Raw genomic sequence first — 15,803 nt, 5'->3', positions numbered from 1 at the left:
GCAAGCAGATGCCCCTTTGCCTCTAGATGCTTCAGTGTGTATTTTCCAAATACACAAAACTAAGTAAAAATTGCCAAGTCTCATTTTCAATCAGCATTTAAAATAAAAATTCTTACATTTTTCAAATATGAAAATTAATGAAATGAGCACTTACTACTAAGCAAACAATACATAAATGGTCTCTTGCTGGATGAATAACTAGTTCTAAGATCTAGCTTCTATTTCACCAATGATTGTGATGGTAAAGATAGACAGTTAATGGAGGTTTCTGATTTTGTTTCTGTTACAGCTATTGTACAGGGAGATACGCTGGAAGACATTTACAACCAAGTGAAGCAGATCATAGAAGAACAGTCTGGTCCTTACATATGGGTTCCAGCAAAAGAAAAGTTATGAAGACTGATGTTTCTCGGTTTCTCTTTTCCACGATTTCATTTTCTTTGACATTTCTTTGCCCTTTCCTTTTGGAGTCTGTCTGCAATACACCTTCCATGTTGAATCATATCCCACTCATCATGGTCTATGGTTGTGCTTAGTTTTGACATCTGGTGTCTCCTTCAAGTTGTAGCATCTGTATTACTTTATGTCGCTATTGGTTTGTGGCCATTTTTCAGAACTAAAGGTGGAATGGCCTGACCAGCTATTAAGGATTTGGGGGGACTGGGAAATTGTGGTAAAATTCCTTAATGTTTAAGGGAAAGTAACTTTAAGAGATTTTCAGAAAAGCTTTATATACATTCTTTTCAAATTTCAGTATAAATGAAAGAAAAGTGGTGTTAAACAGTGATTTAGTAAACTTTGAGCAACAGTGCACGCTTAACTTTAATAGCATGGTTTGGCCAATATATTAACTCTCAAGTCCTTTTCTCAGTTGACTTGTGTTATCAAAGCCAATATTTCATTATAGACAAATAAGGAAAATATGTGGTTTTTAATTTCAAAATTAATGTCTACGTTAACTTGCATAATTTCACAAGGGATATTCATTTTTCATAAGAGTTCTTCAAGTCTTTTATTGTTTGAGGGTTCTTAGTACATTTGCTAGGAATAGCAGTGTTTAAATGTTTTTAATCTACTTGTGCAACACTATTTATAGTGTCTTACAAAAGTTGTTCAAACATAATGATCATCACAGTTTCTGAATTGAGGCCGTGTTTAGGTGCTAGGGGAGCTCACCTTTTACACAGAAAGTTGAGAAAATTTCATAGACGTAAATACAGGCAGAACAGACATTCTAGTGATGATGTAGTACTCATGGCAATGGAAAAGGAGTCCAATTCATAGTCTAAAACTTTAAATGTATTCTTAGGGATCAGATTTTAATGAATATTTTACCCACAGTAACTGCCTATTTTGTTATAATAAAATATATATATATATATATATATAAATATATATAAAACTTTCTTTAACTAAACTCTGTAACTATGGGAATTATTTTCTTTACATAGTTGCACACACACACAAACATATATATATTTAAAATATATTTTTTCTTTTGCCACCTACTCTTAACTTTTTGTTTGGTTTTTAAATTAAATATTAATTGATTAGACTTTATCTTCCTTAATCACGTGAACTGAAAACAGGGATATGGTGGTTGTGGAAAGAACCTTTAGGGAAATTAGATTACATACAAAAGTATAGGCATGTTCTCCTCTTTTTTTCAAAAGTTTTCAGATGGTTCCTGGTTTTGTTTTGGGTTTCTTTGTTACTGTTGTTCTTGTCATTGGGTTTGGATTTGGCCCTCTGCCTCTCCTTCCACTTCTCCTTTCACTGGTAGACAAAGAAGGAAAAGCCTTGTGTGTGTGTTTTCCCTTCAGACTGCACACCTTTCACCTCTTGTAGCTGCTCTGCATTAGAGTTGCACAGATCTTCATGGTGGGCAATTTTAAGAAATTTTAGTGAAAGGTAGATGTGATTTCAGAAATCAACTTCTCTGGTCTTTTATATTAATAATATTGTTTGCCTTCCTTTTGCTTTTTGGAGTTTATTAAATATGTGTTTTTGACAACCTCCTCATTACAGTTTCTTAAACAAATGAGTACTGGTTTGTAAAGGATTATCAACATTATCCATTCCATTTATGAGAAAGAGGAGAACAGCTAATAAACTTTATTGTAAAATCCATATGTTAAATGTGTCTTGAATTCTGAAAGAAAATAATATTTTACAAGCTGACATTTTCTTCAAACTTGGAGCATCATGTAATTTACAAACAGACTTCGTGGGCCATTAGGAAACCTAATCAAATTTCTTCTATAGGTTTTGGAATTATGTTAACACATTGAAATACATACTATGGCTATAATGCTAATTATAGTACGTTGTTACCAAACATAAAACAACTAGAAGAAAATTATTGTAAAATGAGCCCAAGAGCCCCAGAATCACTCTGCAGCAAGACCCCAGCCAGCATAAGCCATTTTGAAGTATTTATTGGTTACATGTTATAAAATACCAAGAGATTATGAAAACAGTGCCATTTAACTCTTAATGTGTATTACATTGCTTTCGGATGTCCTTGTAAAGTGATGTTTTTGTAAGAAAATACTAACTTTTGTGCAACTTTCTAGATTGTATAGAATTATTAATAAAAGTACTAATTGCTTAGTACTACTGTGTAATAGCCACTTAAGTATATTATCATTTAATTTTAAAAGATAAGAATTTAAGAGTTACTAGCCCCTCTGTGAAATCACTTGCCCAAGTGACAAGCTAGTAAGCAGCAGTGCTTGGTGTTTGTATCCAAGTCTTTCTGCCCCAAGTTCTTTCGAATCTACCTTGTTTTTCAGCCCCTACTGTGTAAGGCACTGTGACTCAAATTGTGTTATTTTAGTGCCCCTTTACAGAGACAGACTTAGATGAAGGCCCTTGCCCAGAGTCACACAGTAAGTAAGGACAGACCCATGGAACAAGTCATTCCTATCACAGCTGAAATGACTGTTTCTGAGAAAGAAGTCAGCCTAGCACTGTCACAGTGACCTACAAAAAACTTCTTTAGAACCAAAAATGGAACGGTATTCATTAGAAGAAAAAAAAAAGTCCACAATACACAGGGAATAACAGTATTTCAAATGTTTTATGAGATATTCATATTTTTTAATATGCTTCTTAATATTTTTAAGTTGGCAAAAATAAAAGTGCCTCTTAAATGTGACTACACATTTCTCGTTGCTTTTTTGTTCCACATCTTCCCAAGGGTCTTCAAAAAATGATGGAAGCAAGCTTGCAGAACAGATTCTTACAAATACCTGATAACCCACTATTTACTATTTAAATTCCAAAGATGGCAATTTGGGGACTTCACTCATAAGAAAAGTTTGTTTTCTAAAGTATCAGAGTCAACAACTTACCTTCCAAAATTCTATCTTGAATACTCTTAATTTACATATGGTAAAACAAGCCCAGAGATCCTCATGTTTTAACCAAAGTTACACTACAGTTCAGGAACATTAGAACGTTTGATTCCTGGTTCCTTGAACAGTTGGTTTGTCTACCATCCAGTTCCTTGTCTTCTGTGCTCTAAGCTGAATTCAGTGGGTTATTCAGTCCCTCAAGGTTTGAGTTACTAAAAGAAAGTAAATATCAATAAACTTAAGAGATTTTATTGAGAGGTCTGAGTTTGAAAGCCATCAGGGAAGAACACAAATGTCACTTTTCTGACCTCAGTTTAGATTATCTGGTGTTTTAGTCCAATGTTAAAGACTCCATTTATCTGCCTCCAGAATTGCACAGTACAGCTCTCGTTGGCTTTGGCTGTGGAATACTACAGTGTGAAGAATGTAGGCTGTGGAATCAGAGTTTCATTTGAATACCAGCTTGGCCACTCACTGGTTATGTAACTAACCATGGGCAAATCATGCCATCCCTCTTTCTGTTTACTTCTCTGTAAAGTGGAAACATTTTGAGAATAAGATTATAAATAAGGGAGGCTAGCACATAGTACATTCTAAAAGTTAATTCCCTTTTCCTCTAGAACCAGAAGCCTGGAATTGTTGCAACTCACCTTGTACAGATTACCTTGAGCCTTCATTTTGCCATATTTTAAATGGGGTTTGAATGACTACCTTGCAGGATTGTTGTAAAGGTTAAGTAAAGCAGTGTGTACAAAAACTGATCACAACGTCTGATGCTTGACTCTCACTACCTATTCTTCCCTTGCTCTGGAGTGTGTTTATGATTGGTAGCAGAAAACTGAGAGAATAACATAGTCCACCATTCTTCATCAACTATAGAGAAATTTTCTTCGATGGACTTTCAGTTAGGAAATTACTTTTCAGTACCCTATGATCCTGCTTACTCATCTCTTCTAAGCGTCCCTACTCCAGAGATGTCAGAGATTGGCCTGCTCTACCTCAACCTTAAACATGGAAGGCATCAAGATCTTCTAAGCCATTCTCACACCTGCACGGTACTAGACACAACAGTCCCTAGCAGTTTTACAGAACATTCATTATTGAGAGTCTAGAAACAGGCCTGAAAAACGATTATTTAAATCACATGGGTAAGATACATCTTCTCTTATTTAATTTGACTTAGAATAGTCACTACTTACTCAGTGATTACTTTCTCAGTGACTTTCCACTACCAGCTCTTTCTTCATTCTCCTCCAAACATGATTACCTGAGAGATGGCAAAAAGAAAAAGAAAGAAAGAAAGAAAGAAAGAAAGAAAGAAAGAAAGAAAGAAAGAAGAGAAAGAAAGAAAGTTCTAGTCTGCCAAACAGCGTTGTGAACAGAATTGGTGGTCAGGTAAACCAAAGTTTGAAACTTTTAGGAATAGGTAGCACACCTGACCAGGGAGAGTTTAACACTACAATTTTTCTAGCAGTTTCTATCAACATACAAGAGCAGTACACTGGTGGGGGAAGATGAGGGGAAGGAGACTAGAAGGCAGTGAAGGCTGGAATTCTCTCCCAGTGTCTTTTTTGTTTACTTGTTATTGAAGTATACATATGTAGAATGTATGAGTATCATAAGCACATAACCTCACTGAATGTTTACAAACCAACATTACCCACATAACAATCTGCATGAAGCTCAAAAAACAGAACGTGACCACTCCAGGTACCCCCCTCAATCTCCCTCCCAGTCACTGCTCCTACTCCAAAGGAAGCCACTACCCTAACAAATATTTTTTTTTCATTTATGTACAGTAAAATTCTCTATGGTGTTCAATTCTGTGAGTTTTGACCCATGCATACCATGTAACCACCCCATTACCCCCAAAACTGCTACCCCCAACTTGCAACCACTGGTATTTCTCAGTGCCTATAGTTTTGCCTTTCCCAGAATGTCATATAAATGGGACTATATCCCATGTAGCATCTTGGGTGTGGCTTCTTTGACTTTGCAAAATGCATCAGGTTTATCCGTGTTGCTGTAGGAGTCAATAGTTTGTTATTGCTAAGTAGTAGTTCATTTTACAGAGGTATAATTCATGTATCCCTTCACTGAAGGACTTTTGGGTTGTTTTCAGTTTTTGCCACTGTATTTTTGTGCTTCTTTGCAACTTCAGGTCTGCAGGAGCAAGAAGCAAACCAGGAATGGGTTTCTGATCTGACAGCCATGACAGTCCCTCGCCCACCCACCTCCCTGTCTCCTGTGAGCATCCACACATTTTGCCCATTGCACAGGAGGTTATCATAAAACAAACTTTAAATGCAGAATGATATGTCCCAAGAGTCTGTTTACAGAATAAAATGATACCTAGAAGCAATTTTGAATTTTTAGAATTTCAGATTCCCAGGAATAACACTCAGATGGTCCAAACATGGGATGTGCCAATGACCAGTGCCAGATTCTCATTGCTGGTGTCCTAAGGGAGATAAGTGTAGTCTGTTGAGGACAGTAGTAAATGAAAGAAAATAGTCTGAGAAGAAAACAGAGCAACAAATGAAAATAGCCATGTGTTAAACATGAGACTAATAGCTTTACAATTTAGAAAACTGCCCATGGAGACAGTCCTCCTCTTTCAAGAAAATCTAGTTTGTTGAACACCAAAGGATTGTAGTTTGTTTTTTAAAATTAATAACTACCAATTCCCTTTAGGTGGTAACTTCTCTGTATCTTAAAAATTACTAATATTGTGTGATTAACAGAAATTGTTCATTGCTAAGTAGGGCAATTCTAGTGCAGCATTCCTCAGGAATCCTTGACCCTGAGCTGCCTTCCCCTCCATTGATGGCATGCAGATAGTATGAATGGCCTTGTCAGTCTTTTCCATTCATATCTGATACGACTTGATTTCTCTTGTGTGTTTTCAAACAACAACAACATTAGGTCCTTCTTCTAAATTGGCACTAAACTAAACCTTAGGAACCATCTGGTGTTACCCAAAATAGGAAGAAACTATTCAAATTGAGTATATATTCATCCCTATTTCTGCTAGTCAACTGTTAATGACCAATGTCATTTGGACCGTTTTTAACCACTGAATGATTTTAACTACTGAATAAATAGTAGAATGATTTTTTTTTCAGAGAGAGAGAGAATCTTCTTTTTTTCATGTTTGTTTATTTTTGAGAAAGAGGACAAGTGGGGGAGGGGCAGAGAGAGCCAGAGACACAGAATCCGAAGCAATCTCCAGGCTCTGAGCTGTCAGCATAGAGTCCGATGTGGGGCTTGAACTCACAAACTGTGAGATCATGACCTGAGCTGAAGCCGGACGCTCAACCAACTGAGCCACCCAGGCGACCTGAGAGAGAGAAAGAATCTTAAGCAGGCTCCATGGGCTCAATGCAATGACCCTGCGATCATGACCTGAGCCGAAATCAAGAGTCAGATGCTCAACAGATTGAACCACCCAGGTGCCCCTAGAATTATTTTTTTTTAACTATATAGAAGCCAGTGCTCAAAACAATTAGCATGTAAAATAAGATATAGCGAATTTTCTGATGGAAGAAAAGATTAGAACAAGTGATGTAATCTTTCTTTAGGATGTCTAAAATTAGGTTCATTCACCTCACAGATGGGAGGGCTAAAGACAAGACGAAAGTCCCATATGTTTCACACTATGAATCTCTACAAAAAGGTTTTCTAAATCTTGTGACAGTCATTTGATCAAAAATATCCACTTCCCTAGTGGTATTTAAGATGAGAAAAACTATGTCTTGATAATAGATTCCTTTCTCTATGAAAGTTCAGTGTTCGGTCTGGATCTAGTTTATCTGACATTCCTCACTCTTACTAGGAAAAAGCTCTACGAACCTTTTAACAACTTTTCTCCTGATGGCTAGTAACGTACTTAATAGAATATTCTCTACATCAGCCGCGTTTTAACCTTAATGCTCCTTGACATTTCTCTTCCCCCAAATATTTGGTCACCACCTGCTACTGATTCTTCCTTAATGTCATATTTTTCTTGCTATTACTTCTACTGTCATCACTCTAATCCTTAACCCACCCTCATCCCCAGGCCTGGGTTACTTCAGTGGCCTCTTAATTCATCTTCTAGCCTCCACTAATTTCTCCCCTTGCTGATCCAGCCATCACCCCATGACTTTTCCTAAAATGCAGCTTGGATTGTGTTTCTCCTCTCCTCAGTGACCTTCATGGGTCCTAAATCCAAACTAACTTTCCCGTATAGTACGGTTCTGGAATATAGTATGTGGTCAGTCAGTCATCTACTGCCCCGTACCTCCCAAGCCACACCTGGGCAGGTCTTGTCCTGCCACTGTTGGTCATGCAAATTGCTGCCTTGCTAACTGTTGTGACCTCCCCACCCAAGTGCCCTTATCAAAGCCCTACCTTTCTTCAAGGCCCACCCTAAATCCCTCCTCCTGCAGAAGACTCCCCGGTCATTCTAGCCCACGAAGCCTGAATTCCTACAGTATATATTTTGAGTCCACCTAATAGCATGTTCAACCTGTGCTGTTTTCACCTCTTTAGGTACATGGTTTGTCTCAGATTAGGAGGCCTTCTCCTTGTGTACCTCTGTCCCAGTAAAATACCCATGGCAGCTGATCAGAGGGCACAGCTCTGCCACCTCTCCGGAGCCTGCAGGCCTCATACAGCACGACTGTCTTCAGTGGCTTGACTTTTCATGATCATGACCTGGAAAGAGCACTGTGTAAGTGTTAGCAGCCGCTTCATCTGCACAGTGGTTGAGTTGGGATGGAGGAGTGGACAGGAGTGGATAAAACAGTCTGACTACAAGTCTCTAAATCAGCCAAAATTTTCATTTAATTATAGTCCTTTCCTTTCTGGCCCGTGGTGTAATCATCTTCCTTCCTGAACATGCTTTGTGATTGTTCTCTTTGTATCAATTTTATTTTCCTTGTGCGTATGTTTTCATTATAAGTCATGTCACAGGTGGGTGGGAGAGACGCCGGTCCTTGTCTCACAGAGTCAGAGAATGAATCTCACAGACAGCAGAGAGTGAGCAAAGCGATAGAGTTTATTGAGAAAGTACAAAGCTCTCAAGAGTGAGAGGGGTCCCTTTTCATGCGTCTGTCAGCCACGTGGATGTCTTCTTTGGAAAACACTCAACATCAGAGAAATACAAATCAAAACCACAATGAGATACCACCTGTCAGAATGGCTAACGTTAACAACTCAGGCAACAACAGATGTTGGCGAGGTTGTGGAGAAAGGGGAACTCTTTTGCCCTGCTGGTGGGAATGCAAACGGGCACAGCCACTCTGGAAAACATATGGAGGTTCCTCAAAAAGTTGAAAACAGAGCTACCCTATGACCCAGCAATTACACTACTAGGTATTTATCCAAAGGATACAAAATTGCTGCTTTGAAGGGGCACATGCACCCCAATGTTTATAGCAATACTATCGGCAATAGCCAAACTATGGAAAGAGCCCAAATGTCCATCGACTGGCGAATGGATAAAGAAGATGTGGTTTATATATATACAATGGAGTACTACTCGGCAATGAAACAGAATGAAATCTTGCCATTTGCAACAACAACATGGATGGAACTAGAGTGTATTAGGCTAAGCAAAATAAGTCAGTCGGAGAAAGACAGATATCAATGTGGAATTTGAGAAACACAACAGATAACAGGGGAAGGGAAGGGAAAATAAGATAAAAACAGAGAGGGAGGCAAACTGTAAAAGACTCTTAAATACAGAGAACAAACTGAGGGCTGCTGGAGGGGAGGTGGGTGGGGAGATGGGCTAAATGGGCGACGGACATTAAGGAGGGCACCTGGAATGAGCACTGGGTATCATATGTAAGAGATGAATCACTGGGTTCTACTCCTAAGGCCAAGACTACACTCTATGTTAACTAACTTGAATTTAAAAAGAGAGAGAGAGGGGCACCTGGGTGGCTCAGTCAGTTAAGCGTCCGACTTCAGCTCAGGTCACGATCTCGCGGTCCGTGAGTTCGAGCCCCGCGTCGGGCTCTGGGCTGATGGCTCAGAGCCTGGAGCCCGCTTCGGATTCTGTGTCTCCCTCTCTCTCTGCCCCTCCCCCGTTCATGCTCTGTCTCTCTCTGTCTCAAAAATAAAAATTAAAACTAAAAAAAAAAAAATTAAAAAAAATAAATAGAAAGAGAGAGTGAGAGGGGTCCTGACTGGGTTGCCACCAAGGATTTTTATCTCTGACTTTTTATTGGGACCTTATCAGGAACTGGATGACTCTATTCGTGGCATGTAGCATGCACAGGTCTGGGATGCATTTATCCTTTTTGTTTTCCAGAACCTGTCCCGCAGCTATAGCCTCCCACCCACATATGCAGCTGGGGCTGGGGGCACCGTGGACACCTCAAGGATTAGGAGGGCCAGGAGGGTCTGAGAGCCACTTTGGTGAGCCTTGAAGCCAAGGCAGAGGCTGGCCCAGGGGGAGCCATCATGGCTGTAATCAGCCTCCCCAGGGTCCCTTATCTACCCCTGCCTACTGCTAACCCCTTCCCTACTCATCATCTGAAACCCTGCTTGGAAGTAGCTGAGGTAGAAATACTTTCTCTGAAAGTCTTAGTGACAGAGCCAAATATAGTACTCTTGCTTTTACTTCTTTTTAAAAAAAATTTTTTAATGTTTATTTTTTGAAAGAGTGAACAGGGGAGGGGCAGAGAGAGAGGGAGACACACAAACTGAAGCAGGCTCCAGGTTCTGAGCTTCAGTGGGGCTTCAACTCACAAACCGCGAGATCATGACCTGAGCCAAAGTCAGATGTTTAATCAACTGAGCCACCCAGGCAGCCTTGATTTTACTTCTTTACTCTTTACCTCCTTTTATACTGGTTTCCATTCATTAAATCTTTTTTTAATGTTTATTTATTTTTGAGAGAGAGAGAGAGAGAGAGAGCAGGGGAAGGGCAGAGAAGGGTGGGGGGATCCCAAGCAGGCTCCATGCTGACAACAGAGAGCCTGATGCAGGGCTCGAACTCAGGAACTGTGAGATCATGACCTGAGCCCAAGTTGGACGCTCAAGTGACTAAGCCACCCAGGCATACCTCCACTCATTAAATCTTATATTAAATGAAACAGATGGAGATTTATTTTTTAAAATTTATTTTTAATTTTTCATCCAAGTTAGCATATAGTGCAATAATCATTTCAGGAGTAGATTCCAGTGATTCATCGCCTATGTATAACACCCAGTGCTCATCCCAACAAGTGTCTTCCTCAATGCCCCTTACCCATTTAGCCCATTCCACAACCCCTCCAGCAACCCTCAGTTTGTTCTCTGTATTTGAGTCTCTTATGTTTTGTCCCCCTCCTTGTTTTTATATTATTTTTACTTCCCTTCCCTTATGTTCATCTGTTTTGTATCTTAAATTCCACTTATGAGTGAAGTCATATGATATTTGTCTTTCTCTGACTGACTAATTTCACTTAGCATAAATACCCTCCAGTTCCATCCGCGTTGTTGCAAATGGCAAGATTTCATTCTTTTTGACTGCCAAGTAATATTCCATGGTGGGTGTGTGTGTGGGTGTGTGTGTGTGTGTGTGTGCACCACATCTTCTTTATCCATTTACCTGTAGATGGACATTTGGGCTCTTTCTATAATCTGGCTATTGTTGATAGTGCTGCTATAAACATGGGGGTGCATGTGCCCCTTCGAAACAGCACATCTGTATCCCTTGGATAGATACCTAGTAGTACAATTGCTATGTCATAGGGTAGTTCTATTTTTACCTTTTTGAGGAACCTCCATACTGTTTTCCAGAGTGGCTGCACCGGTTTGCATTCCCACCAGCAGTGCAAAAGAGATCCCCTTTCTCCGCATCCTCGCCAACATCTGTTGTTGCCTGAGTTGTTAATGTTAGTCATTCTGACTGGTGTGAGGTGATATCTCACTGTGGTTTTGATTTGTATTTCCCTGATTATGAGTGATGTTGAGCATCTTTTCATGTGTTGGTTGGCCATCTGGATGTTTCCTTTGGAGAAGTGTCTATTCATGTCTTTTGCCCATTTATTCACTGGAGTTTTTGTGTTTCGGGTGTTGAGTCTGATAAGTTCTTTATAGATTTTGGATACTAACCCTTTATCTGATATGTCACTTGCAAATATCTTCTCCCATTCTGTTGGTTGCCTTTTAGTTTACTGACTGCTTCCTTCAATGCACAGAAGTTTTTATCTTGAGGTACCAATAAATAGTTCATTTTTGCTTTTGTTTCCCTTGCCTCCAGAGACATGTCGAGTAAGAAGTTTCTGTGGCCACAAAGAGGTTTTTGCCTGCTTTCTCCTCTAAGATTTTGATGGCTTCCTGTCATATGTTTTAGTCTTTCATCCATTTTGAGTTTGTTTTTGTGTGTAAGAAAGCGGTCCAGGTTCATTGTTTAGCATGTCGCTGTCCAGTTTTCCCAGCACCACTTGCTGAAGAGACTGTCTTTATTCCATTGGACATTCTTTCCTGCTTTGTCAAAGATTAGTTGGCCATATGTTTGTGGGTCCATTTCTGGGTTCTGTATTCTGTTCCATTGATCTAAGTGTCTGTTTTTGTTCCAGAACCATACTGTCTTGATGATTACAGATTTGTAATGCATCTTGAAGCCCGGATTGTGATGCCTCCAGCTTTGTTTTTTTCAGGATTGCTTTAGCTATTTGGAGTCTTTTCTGGTTCCACACAAATTTTAGGATTGTTTGTTCTAGCTCTGTGAAGAATATGGGTGTTATTTTGATAGGGATTGCATTGATTATGTAGATTGCTTTGGGTAGTATCAACATTTTAACAACATTTGTTCTTCCAATCCAGGACCATGGAATATTTTTTTCCATTTTTTTGTGTCTTCTTCAATTTCTTTCATAAGCTTTCTATAGTTTTTAGTGTATAGATTTTTCACCTCTTTGGTTAGGTGTATTCCTAGGTATTTTATGATTTTTGGTGTAGATGGAGATTTATTAATAGCTTTAAAACTCTATCTGCACAGTTAATCTCAGAGCTTTATTTTTTTTCTTTATTTGTCTGAGAGAGGAAGATACGGTGTGAGTGGGGGAGGGGCAGAGAGAGAGAGAGAGAATTCCAAGCAGGCTCTGCACTGCCACCACAGAGCCTGATGCAGGGCTTGAACTCATGAACTGTGAGATCATGACCTGAGCTGAAACCAAGAGTCAGACGCTTAATTGGCTGAGCCAGCCAAGTGCCCCAATCTCAGTCTTTTAATCCTCTTCTACAATTTTATTTTTCTATCTATCTATCTATCTATCTATCTATCTATCATCTATCTATCTATTTAATTTTTAGTTGGCTCCACTTCCAGGGAAGAGCCCAACACAGGGCTTGAACTCACAACCCTAAGATCAAGCCCTGAGCTGAGATCAAGAGTGATGCTTAACTGAGTGAGCCATCCAGGCACCCCCCTCTCTACATTTTAAATTCTGGGTTGCAAAGAAAGTTTTCAGGGGAGAAAACATTTCGTGGCTTGATAACTAAAATAATAAACCAAGCTTGGGGATGCTGGGCTTACATTTGAATGGAGGTTTGATGCTGAGTTTTTCCCACCCCTCTTCTTTCCCATCTCCAAGGAAGAAACACTGTCCCTTTCCCTCTCTGTTTGTCCTCCTGTTCTTATTCCTTACGTCTTCTTCAATTAACCCTCTTTTCCTGTGTGTTTAGTCTCCTTCCTGCATGGGCTACTTGTGTTCTGACTATATAATCAAATCTCTCCTAACCTATAAAAAGTTTCCGTGGACTCCTAATCCCCTTGAAACAACCTCACTCCTCTTCCTTTCTTAGCCAAATATCTTGAAAAGGACACTGTCCATTTTTCAGTCCATTTCTAATAAATACTAATGATTTGTTGAATGCCTACAGTATTTTAGACAGGATGTTGGCCATTGGGAATGACAGTAGACAGGACACCCTGCCCTCATGCTGCTCAGCCTCCTGGCCAAACCTTGGCCCTTGCCCTGCCACTGAAACTGCTCGGACAAAGCTGTCTGTGGACCTCCTACTCCCCAAATTCCGTGGCTCTTCTCAGTCCTTCCCCCTCAGCAGCACAAGATACTTGAACAGCAATGAGTAATATCCTAACACAATAGAAATCATTCCCCATGCTCAAGGCCCTGTGATGAACACAAAGAAGAACAAGCACAGAATCTGCCTTTGAAAAGCTTACACGCAGAAAATATTGTGTAGCCCAAGTGAACGAGGCTCTCCCTAAGGGAAGCTTCATAGGGAAAATACGTTTAAAGAGACAAAAGCTTGTATTCACAAAGCGTGTCCAATATATCTATCATTGATCTCAATATACAAATTCAGATGTATTAACGAGTCAGCAAGTACATGGTGACTGATGTTGTTGCAGGATCTTTTACCTCAATACCCAGGATTTGTTGTCTCGCTGCTTTGAAGAATGAAGAGGTGGACACAAAATGAGCAGCGGGCTAAAGTTTATCAGAGTATAAGATCAGAAAGGAAGAATCGTATAAAAGCTCTCTTTACAGAGAGGGGACGTTCGAAAGTGAATGCCCACAACTATAGGCAAAGGGTTTTGTTCTATAGGGTTCCGGTCAGCCTCCCTCTTCCCTTCTCACTTGTTCCTTCTCAGGTTCTACCCTGACTGGCTGGATAACTCTAGGTTGTCCATTTCTGACTGGCTAGACTCTCTTGTGTGAGGTGTGAGACTATGGTCACACTGCCCCTCGTGTTTTATGGTTTATTTATTTTAGTTAGGTACTTTGATTGTCAAATTCCTGAGGGGCACCCAAGGGGGAGTAGGTGGTGTCCATCACCTTCTTAAGAGGAACCTTACGCCAGAGGGAGTTTGCTGTGATCAGACATTCCCATCAATGCTCCAAAATATGTGTTTGTCTCCAACCAGGGACCTCAGGCCCTAACCTTTCCCTCTCAGCCTATTTTCTCTTTTCTTTTCCTTATCACAATGTCAAGAGTAATACCCTTTGATAACACATTTACTGCTCCAAATGTTCACAATTGCTCATATTTTCTGTGCATACCAGCCCTTCCAAGTGTCCCCTAAATAAGCATTGTTGGGGCTTGTTCTTAGTCGAAGACGTTACAGCTCATAGGAACAGAAAAATACAAATCATGGCTTGTTGAGATTTAAAAAAAATATTTGCTCCAAGATTCTGGGTAAAAGAATTGTTCATCCATATTTTGCTGGCTCATTAGCCCACAGCTGCCCACACAGATTCTCTACCCCCTGTTAAAGGCCTCGCCTTCTTTCTGAGTCCCCAGAGACTGTCTTCAACGTGTTCCATCCCATTGCCTACTGTGGTGCCTCAGTACCCTGGCGCGCAAGCTCCATGTTTGGGGGGCACCCTGCATCCTTGGAGAGCTGGAGCTGTATCATTGGCAGAGTGGAGAGGAGCTCTTTGTATTTTATATGATGGATTAGAGTCGGGCGGTGGGGGGACATCCGAAAACAGTGTTGTCTGGATCCCAGCCTCTCATAGAAGTCTTGGTGAAGCCAGTTCTTATTTCCAGAAGGAAGCTTAGAGACCCTCTTCCTCTCCTCAGTATGTGTCCAGAATAGGGACCAAACTGTCCTCAGCACTTCTGCTACTCTATACAGCTGTTTCCAGGTTAAATTACTGGCTCATTATTCTCTCATGGCATCCCACCCATTCCTCTGCTACACCCAGGGATGGCTGTACCCCAGCAATGGCAGGATCCAGGCTCAAGCCAAGTCACAGTTCCCCATTATATATAGGTATCTACGTGTGTAATGTCCATGGCCAAAGCTATGTCCATGCTAAGGCCAAGCAAATGGGCCCAACATAGAAGCCTCTACAGGCCAGAGACAGTAAGTTCACTGATAAGTCACAGTTGGGGAATGACTCCCCAGAGATAGGGGGAAGGACCCCATCATGAAATTGCCTCCCCAGGTTCTCAGGTTATAGCTCATCAGTGTCACCTGTAGTTTTGCTAGAGGAATAACTTAATGAGCACAAATCCTGCCAGTACCTTCTGGTGGCGCCTGGAGTATGACAAAATGAGCCTTTTCATCCTCATGGTCAGGAGAATGAGACTTGCTAAGGACCCTTCTATTTATTTTATTCTCTTAGGATAGGCATAGTCCCACTGCCAGGGCCACCTCCTAGGCTGTTTGTGTGAATTAGAAAGAGGTTCCCTCTCCTGATGAAACCAGCTGGGAATGGAAAAACAGCCTCCACCGCACATGTCCCCCTCTGATTCTCCAGAGCAGATATCTTTTGGGGGAAGAAGAATGGCACATCAGGGCCCCCATGACCTACGTGTTATATATGGAGAAACTAAAACCCAGAGAGAGGAGAACAAACTTGCCCAAGGTCACCCAGTGAGTCAGTGATAACGAAGGAGTAGCACTCAGGTCTCCCAAAGTGCAGCCTGTGTGATTGCCACAAATCATCTCAGGGTGTGATGAACAGCTTTGTAGCCCATTCTTTCCCC

At 40.5% G+C, this 15,803-nt stretch overlaps 1 protein-coding gene across 29 annotated transcripts in view; it reads left to right on the top strand.

Moving 5' to 3' along the window:
* Positions 1-2,616, top strand: part of DLG1 (discs large MAGUK scaffold protein 1) — a 275,437-nt gene extending 272,821 nt beyond the window's left edge. For 28 of the 29 annotated variants that reach the window (XM_040484886.1, XM_040484885.1, XM_040484907.1 and 25 more), the window contains one exon: positions 290-2,616. In XM_040484886.1, coding sequence (XP_040340820.1) covers positions 290-396 — 107 coding nt within the window. In that variant the 3' untranslated portion in view covers positions 397-2,616. The remainder of the gene's footprint in view (positions 1-289) is intronic. The other variant, XM_040484884.1, reaches the window with a different exon arrangement.
* The last annotated feature ends 13,187 nt before the right edge of the window (positions 2,617-15,803 follow it).

The sequence above is a fragment of the Herpailurus yagouaroundi genome, unplaced genomic scaffold, assembly GCF_014898765.1.
Source record: "Herpailurus yagouaroundi ecotype Mexico unplaced genomic scaffold, PumYag 162, whole genome shotgun sequence".
Taxonomy (NCBI): domain Eukaryota; kingdom Metazoa; phylum Chordata; class Mammalia; order Carnivora; family Felidae; genus Herpailurus; species Herpailurus yagouaroundi.
The sequence above is the reverse complement of the archived record's forward strand: the minus strand, read 5'-3'. Positions and strand labels throughout refer to the sequence as shown.